This window comes from Formica exsecta, unplaced genomic scaffold (assembly GCF_003651465.1).
Source record: "Formica exsecta isolate Colony F162 unplaced genomic scaffold, ASM365146v1 scaffold153, whole genome shotgun sequence".
Lineage (NCBI taxonomy): Eukaryota > Metazoa > Arthropoda > Insecta > Hymenoptera > Formicidae > Formica > Formica exsecta.
Window position 1 is genome coordinate 27426 of NW_021848854.1, and position 8810 is coordinate 36235.

Here is an 8810-nt window from a genome sequence, read left to right on the forward strand (position 1 = left end):
CTACCTTGCTCAGAGCCTTGCGCCGCCAACATTCCCGACATCGTAACGATGTAACGATTTCCGACCCTAGGTCCATTTGCAAAAAATGATCCTTAGGATGCCCCCAACAATCTCTGAAAGTTTGTCGGTTGAATATTTGGATACCCTGTATATACATATATATATATATATGCCTATTAATTTTATACTATTTCAAGTTTAAAATTTAAATACACTTAAGTGTATAAAGACTAAGTGTAAAAGATGTAATTTTCAACAATTTAATTTGAAAAATATGTTCAATTATAAATACAAATGTGTATGTACATGGATCTATAGTACTATTTTAATCGAAAAAAGAAATTACCTCATTCGGTTTCAAGCCGGTATAACAAAACATTCCGATTTGATCGGTAATGTGGGACCAATCGCGAGTGCTGCCGTTTTTCTTCAAATGGTCCCTAAGCTTCGTGCGAACTGAAATGATGCGATCGGCCATATTCTTAACGTCGTGTAACCATTCTTTTTGCAATTCCGAATTGCCGAGAATTTCATTAACTATACGAGCTCCATAGATTGGCGGATTCGAATACATTGGTCTGATTAGAATCTTCAATTGCGACAAAGTGCGCGCAGCCTCGTCCTTGCTGGATGTAATCAAACTAAACGCTCCAACGCGTTCACCTGAGAAAATAAAAAACAATTTCGCAAAAATTTATTTTTTGCGAAATTTTTATTTTTTTCACTTATACAGGGTGTCCTACCAAAAGTAACCACACCTTTTTAGCTTTTAAACTAAAAGAAATAGACTATAATAAATATATATCCAAATAAATGGTTCAAACTGAACTCTATTGTGAACATAAAATAGTTGCTTACAAAAGCTATCTGTGTTAACGAACGGAGAGGAATGCATTTTTTTTTTTTAATATAACAATGTGGATATTTCTATACAAAAGTTGTAGCGCTGTATATATATACAGGGTGTCTGATAATAATCGCCCCACCCGTTATGTGCAGGTAGAGTGGGTTAAACTGAACAGAAAAGTCCTGTAACATGTTTTTCTATAACTTAATAAAGGAGTTATTACTGAGTAAAGTCTGCCAATCAGCGCCGACCTTTAGCCGCGCGCCTAGTAGTGTGCGTGAGCGCTCCGTCGCTACGGCGGTGCACACTATCAGGCGGGTGGCTCACCGACGTGCGTCCGGCTAAAAGTCGGCGCTGATTGACCAGACTTTACTCAATAATAACTCCTTTATTAAGCGTTATAGGAAAAAATGCTACAGGACTTTTCTGTTCAGTTTAACCCACTCTAACTGCACATTACGGTTATTATTAAAAAAAATTGTTTTTGAGAAAAAGTATGTAATTATTTACAATGTATTTTTTAGACTCACCCTGTATACGTACATATATAATTATTAAACTTGGCAATTTAATAATTAATCTTTTATATTAATGTTTTTGTATTTGATTTTATAGATTAATATTTTTTGTATATTTGATTTTATAAATTCCTTGTACACACCATAGAGACCCATATTCTTTGCATAAGATTGAGCCAAAGCGATATTGTGCCCCTCTTTAATAAACAATCTGACTGCAAAGGCATCCCTTGTAAGATCCCCTGAGAAAAATAGATTAGAATGATAAATTAATAATTATAATAAAATGTTAAGATGTGTAACTTTGTTCTACATAATTTATTTAAGAAAGTTTTGTTAAAAATTTTATTTTATTTAAGAGAGAGAGACGAATAGTTTTAATTAATAAATATATATCTACATTTTATATTAAATTAATAACAAATCTATAAGTTCTAATGCATTAAAAAAGAGTTACCGAGTTATTTTTTGCATCGTTTTGATTTATACATTTATTTATGAGATGTACAAAAAAAGAAATTGTAAGTAATTTTTAGTTTAAAAATACCTGAGGCAAAGCCTTGATATGCCATATCAAAAAATGGAAACAGATTTTTTTTCTTGATCAGAGTGGACAATTGTGCCCACTGATCTGGTTTAGGATCAACACCAGTGGGATTATGAGCACATGCATGCAAAAGAATAATCGATCTCTCAGGAATGTTCTGTTGATAGATACATTGTATTAATAAATAAAATAAATATTAATTTTTTGATAATTATTATAACGTTAACAATACAAAATGTAAAACACTAATTTTGCACATGCAACATTTCTTGTAAGATTCCTATTATCAATTATATGTATATATATTTACATTTATACATATTTATATATTTATTGAAAACTCATTAATATTTAAAATGTCTCTGTATATTAATAAATAAGTATTAGTTATTATAATTTTAATTAATGTGTGAACTTTTTTGTAACTAATATTTATCTTCGAAACAATCTCTGTTAATGCAAGCATTAACATTTAGAATAATGTTCTGCTTGTTAGAAGCCTTGTATATACTAACAGATATATCTTCCACTACTCCTTTAAAATCCAAACCGCAAGTTTTTGGATTATAGTAACGATAAGACTTGACTGTAAGTCCAGCAAGCCTAAATAGAGGATTATGATTTCCCCATGAAGGAATTGGAAGATAAATTTCCTTATTATCAGGAAAATGGTGAGATAAAAATTGTGCTCCGACAAACAAAGAACCAGTACCAGAGATCCCTTGAATCGTTGCATTCTGAAAAGAAAATTTTTGTTAAAAGAAAGCTCCATATTATTTTTATTATATTGTATTGTATTTACCAATCCATTTGTAACAACTTCATTTCCTTTCCCAAGAGCCAAATTAATACTGTGTTCACAAAATTCAGCATTGCCAGAGATTGTGGAATATTCTTTATCCATTTCTTTAATTCGAATTTTTTCTTCTGCCTATCATCAAGAATGGGAAACATATTTTATTATATTTTTTAATAATTATATTTTATTTTTATCATTATATATTTATATCATAACATATAATCATATTTTATTTTATAACTTTATATACGTAGGTTGATCAAATATGAACGAGACTTTTCGAATAGGAGCAGGATACTTTAACGCTCGTTGTTATGACAATATTGGGCTGTAGATATGTCTAGACTCGCTCTAAACTGCGCGTTTGTGTCTACAATCGTTTGTTTAATAGTAAGCATGATAAGTGAACAGAAGGTGCCTGTCTCGGTTGCGCAACGCATAATTATCAAATTTTTAATGCATGAACATGTTAAATCAGCCAAAATTTTGTGCATGTTATGTGCATAGTTCGGTAAGAACACATTATCAAAGTCTCAAGTATGCAAATGGCATAAAGTTTTTTTGTGAAGATCGTGAAGAAGTTGCAAATTTGACTTATGCGCATCAACCTAGGACGAGCAATAAAGGTGCCTTTACATGGCAGCGTCAAACGTCAACCGTCGAGCGTTAAGCGTCTGCGCAGAATATTGTTGCCCAGAATTATATTTATTTCATTTATTTTATTATGTAATAGATGTGTATGTGTGTGTGTTATTATTATTATTAATCAAAAATATGTTATAAAACGTTATTACTCTGGCAACTCTGGCAAAAATTAAATTAAAATACGAATGCGGCAAGAGATTTTGGATGGTTGAAATATTCAAATAAATAAGACACAAAAAGGGATTCACAAATGACAAAACGACACAGTTTGAAAAACTATTGTTAAAAGTAGGAAATGATTTAAAGGAGCAGTATGTTATAAACATGCAGGAAAAAAAAAATGAAAATTATATCCCTTTATTAGATTCTAATATTCTGCTGGGGGATAGTAACGTTTTATATATATTTTGTTTAATAATAATAATATCTGTTGTGTATAATGTAAATAAATATCAATTTTCAGTATTAGTAATGTGTATCAGAACATAATTTTTTTTATCTCGCCCGAATTCATATCACTCATCATGCTATTAGCCGCAAGAAGCTGGAATCTATCTCATTCAGATACCTGCGCAATGATTTCTGTGCAGATGCAGACGTTCGATGCTCGATGCTGCCATGTAATGGCAGCTTTACGCCTGAGAACATTCAACAAATTCGCGGCTTTATTAAAGACGACCGACGAATAACTGTTCGTAAAATTAGTAAATGGATTGACATAATGGCATATTTATGGAAGTGTGCAAACAGTCATTGAGAATGAGTAACAGAAACAATACAATGATTCAATAAGCCTTCGGAAAGCCAGCTGTGCATAAGAGTAACATTTCGAAGATATAGATGAAAAAAACGTGTCAAATCAAATTTTGAAAGGACTTGCTTCAGAGGACTATCAGAGCTACTTTGAGCAATGGCGGAGACGTTGATCTAAGTGTGTCGAGTTAGGTGGTGACTACATTGAACATTTGTAACGTTTCTGTTAGCGACTTCTCTAATTTAACGCAGAATTTGATGTTGGCGCGGTTTCAAGCGTTCCTTCCATTACACCGATTTTTAAGCAAAATTTTGTAACACAATTTCGCGTGACTGCATCTCATTAACTATTCAACCAAATAATTTAAAACTTGCATCACATGTTGAGTATTGAGTTGTGAATAACTCCCTAAAATGGCAGCACAAACGGATCAAATGTTCGGAAATGCGAAGCGAGTCTCGAAACTTAATTGTTCGACGGTGTATATATATACAGGGTGTCTCACAACCTCTGTACAATACTTTAATAGTGTGTTCTACAGATAAAATAGTCAAAAGTTCTAATACAAAAATTTTGAGGCTGCAATAGTGAGTTATAAGCGATCAAAGTTTGCCAATGATATCGCGTAGAGCTCGTGCGCTCAGATCCGTAACTACACATACACGCGTACTGATCTGTCATCTGTTATTGATTTTACAAATTAGGTAATATTGATTTTTACTGCACAGCTGATTTTATTGTTTCTTATGTATATGAATACTATGTACGGCGGTCTCTCTCTCTCTCTCTCTCTCTCTCTCAGCTAATATTAACAAACTATAAATGTTGTACGTAAAATATTTAATTTTTTCTTAAATAACAATTTAAATGGTTGATTAATTATTATATTTAAATACAAATATAAACTTAATATTTTCACACATTTAAGAAATGAAGTTTATTTTTGTTTTGATCGTGCAGAGAAGTTTTGTGGAAATCAATTTATTTATTTTATGTCAGCAATAACAGATGACAGATCAGTATGTGTGTAAATGTAGTTACGAACTTGAGGACGCGAATTTTACGCAATATTATTAGCAAATTTTGATCACTTAAAACTCAAAAACTATTGTAGCCTCGATATTTTTGTATTAAGATTTTTTACTCCATTTTGCCTCTAGAATACGCTATTAAAATATTGTACGAAGGTTGTGAGACACCCTATATATATGTCTATGTATGCTTTTTCTTCAAAGAATTAGCATATTATTTATAACTAACCTTACGAACACTAGGAAGAACATATGGTTTGCCATTGTCATCCCTATAAGCGCCAACACCTAAGTTGATTTTTTTGGGATTTTGATCCCTCTTGAATGCTTCAGTGACTCCCAAAATGGCATCTGGTGGTCCCATCTCTACATGGGACCACCATGAGCTGTAATATATATAAAATTATTTCTTATAATCTATCCCCTCTTTCTCTCTATCTCTATCTCTTTCTCTCTCTCTCTCTTTCTATCTATCTTTCTATCATCTATCTATCTATCTATCTATTTATCTATCTATCTCTCAATAGATAGTATTATCTTTAATTTTATACCAAAAAGATAAGATGTTTATAAGAACAAGTTACTAAAAATTAAGCAACAGATACAGCTATCAAATTATATAATCAATTTGAAAATTACAATACAATAAAAAAATAATAAAATTATAAAAATTTAATCTTAAATTTAAATTTAAACTTTAAAAACATAATGTGTTGAAGAAAAAAGAAATATATTCGTAGAAAGTATTCGTATTTTGATTAGATTCTTTTTTTGCTCTTTTATGTATAAAATAATTCGCATATATGTTTAATTATTTGCAAGAAAAGATAAAAGTAAAAGAAATATAACAAATCTGGAAAAAATACAAACGCATATAATATAAGTTGACAAAACAAACATCTTAATAATTAAATCTCTTTCTCTTTCTCTGTTATATTGTCAATAATGCAATTAATTTAAATCATGAATAATAAAGATTCCAAAGTAACAAATTTAATCGTATTTTTATAGAAAACAGCACTTCAAAAAGTAATAACTTTGCGAAGGTCGAAAGGTCATTCGTTTTGGATACTGTATGTTAAAGGATTTCACCTAGAGAATCTCATCAGCAGAGAACCGTTCTTCAGAAACTTGCCGGTCGTCACGAGCAGTCTCGTGGTGTATGCCATTTAGAATATTTTTCACAATTCTGTCACAATTTTTAAATTTTGAACACGTCTTAACCTCAATGTCGGATGTCAACGGGACTGAAATATATCGGAACGTCTGTATCTGTGTCATAGACATAAGTATATCTAGACCATAGACATAGTATATCTAGACCGAGCGTTTGCCTTTATTTAAGGAGTGGGGGTAAAGGTGCACGTAGAAAAGGACATACTCTGTTTCGTGCCCCTTGCGTTCTCTCTCTTTCATACATGCGAAGAAATAGAGGAACAGGGAATTGGGAACGGTGGAACTGGGAAGTGGCAGAGTCTCAGAATTGGCATCTCTGGTGGCAGAGTCTCAGAATTGGCATCTCTGGTGGCAGAGTCTCAGAATTGGCATCTCTGGTGGCAGAGTCTCAGAATTGGCATCTCTGGTGGCAGAGTCTCAGAATTGGCATCTCTGGTGGCAGAGTCTCAGAATTGGCATCTCTGGTGGCAGAGTCTCAGAATTGGCATCTCTGGTGGCAGAGTCTCAGAATTGGCATCTCTGGTGGCAGAGTCTCAGAATTGGCATCTCTGGTGGCAGAGTCTCAGAATTGGCATCTCTGGTGGCAGAGTCTCAGAATTGGCATCTCTGGTGGCAGAGTCTCAGAATTGGCATCTCTGGTGGCAGAGTCTCAGAATTGGCATCTCTGGTGGCAGAGTCTCAGAATTGGCATCTCTGGTGGCAGAGTCTCAGAATTAGCGTTAAGCGTCTGCGCAGAATATTGTTGCCCAGAATTATATTTCATTTATTTTATTATATAACAGATGTGTGTGTGTGTGTGTGTGTGTGTTATTATTAATCAAAGATATATTATGAAACGTTACTACTCTGGCAATGTAAATTAAAATTAAATTAAAATACAAATGCGGCAAAAGATTTTGGATGGTTGAAATATTCAAATAAATAAGACACAAAAAGGGATTCACAAATGACAAAACGACACAGTTTGAAAAACTATTGTTAAAAGTAGGAAATGATTTAAAGGAGCAGTATGTTATAAACATGCAGGAAAAAAAAAATGAAAATTATATCCCTTTATTAGATTCTAATATTCTGCTGGGGGATAGTAACGTTTTATATATATTTTGTTTAATAATAATAATATCTGTTGTGTATAATGTAAATAAATATCAATTTTCAGTATTAGTAATGTGTATCAGAACATAATTTTTTTTATCTCGCCCGAATTCATATCACTCATCATGCTATTAGCCGCAAGAAGCTGGAATCTATCTCATTCAGATACCTGCGCAATGATTTCTGTGCAGATGCAGACGTTCGATGCTCGATGCTGCCATGTAATGGCAGCTTTACGCCTGAGAACATTCAACAAATTCGCGGCTTTATTAAAGACGACCGACGAATAACTGTTCGTAAAATTAGTAAATGGATTGACATAATGGCATATTTATGGAAGTGTGCAAACAGTCATTGAGAATGAGTAACAGAAACAATACAATGATTCAATAAGCCTTCGGAAAGCCAGCTGTGCATAAGAGTAACATTTCGAAGATATAGATGAAAAAAACGTGTCAAATCAAATTTTGAAAGGACTTGCTTCAGAGGACTATCAGAGCTACTTTGAGCAATGGCGGAGACGTTGATCTAAGTGTGTCGAGTTAGGTGGTGACTACATTGAACATTTGTAACGTTTCTGTTAGCGACTTCTCTAATTTAACGCAGAATTTGATGTTGGCGCGGTTTCAAGCGTTCCTTCCATTACACCGATTTTTAAACAAAATTTTGTAACACAATTTCGCGTGACTGCATCTCATTAACTATTCAACCAAATAATTTAAAACTTGCATCACATGTTGAGTATTGAGTTGTGAATAACTCCCTAAAATGGCAGCACAAACGGATCAAATGTTCGGAAATGCGAAGCGAGTCTCGAAACTTAATTGTTCGACGGTGTATATATATACAGGGTGTCTCACAACCTCTGTACAATACTTTAATAGTGTGTTCTACAGATAAAATAGTCAAAAGTTCTAATACAAAAATTTTGAGGCTGCAATAGTGAGTTATAAGCGATCAAAGTTTGCCAATGATATCGCGTAGAGCTCGTGCGCTCAGATCCGTAACTACACATACACGCGTACTGATCTGTCATCTGTTATTGATTTTACAAATTAGGTAATATTGATTTTTACTGCACAGCTGATTTTATTGTTTCTTATGTATATGAATACTATGTACGGCGGTCTCTCTCTCTCTCTCTCTCTCTCTCTCAGCTAATATTAACAAACTATAAATGTTGTACGTAAAATATTTAATTTTTTCTTAAATAACAATTTAAATGGTTGATTAATTATTATATTTAAATACAAATATAAACTTAATATTTTCACACATTTAAGAAATGAAGTTTATTTTTGTTTTGATCGTGCAGAGAAGTTTTGTGGAAATCAATTTATTTATTTTATGTCAGCAATAACAGATGACAGATCAGTATGTGTGTAAATGTAGTTACGA

The 8810-nt window shown here is 32.7% G+C and overlaps 1 protein-coding gene across 2 annotated transcripts; it reads right to left on the bottom strand.

The window, feature by feature from the left end:
* Positions 1-310: 310 nt before the first annotated feature.
* LOC115232961 (aspartate aminotransferase, mitochondrial) lies at positions 311-6450 on the bottom strand. Of its 2 annotated transcripts, XM_029803141.1 has the most exons (8): positions 6234-6434; positions 5371-5527; positions 3925-3994; positions 2715-2843; positions 2428-2649; positions 1913-2069; positions 1509-1607; positions 311-663 (listed from the first exon to the last, which is right to left on the bottom strand). In XM_029803141.1, the coding sequence occupies exons 2-8, from the start codon at positions 5409-5411 to the stop codon at positions 326-328; spliced, it is 1056 nt and encodes a 351-aa protein (XP_029659001.1). In that variant the 5' UTR covers positions 5412-5527; positions 6234-6434; the 3' UTR covers positions 311-325. The 2 variants fall into 2 exon arrangements, with proteins under 2 accessions (XP_029659001.1, XP_029659000.1); XM_029803140.1 differs by lacking the exon at positions 3925-3994 and having other exon boundaries at positions 6234-6450.
* Positions 6451-8810: the final 2360 nt, after the last annotated feature.

Bases quoted from the DNA above. Each gene is read 5' to 3' on its own strand.
- LOC115232961 (XM_029803140.1), bottom strand. From the start codon at position 6,310: ATGGCATACACCACGAGACTGCTCGTGACGACCGGCAAGTTTCTGAAG. The intron at 5,528-6,233 runs GTGAAATCCTTT...TATATATTACAG, and splicing joins CTGCTGATGAGATTCTCTAG to CTCATGGTGGTCCCATGTAG. The intron at 1,608-1,912 runs GTATTTTTAAAC...TATTTTTCTCAG, and splicing joins ATATCAAGGCTTTGCCTCAG to GGGATCTTACAAGGGATGCC.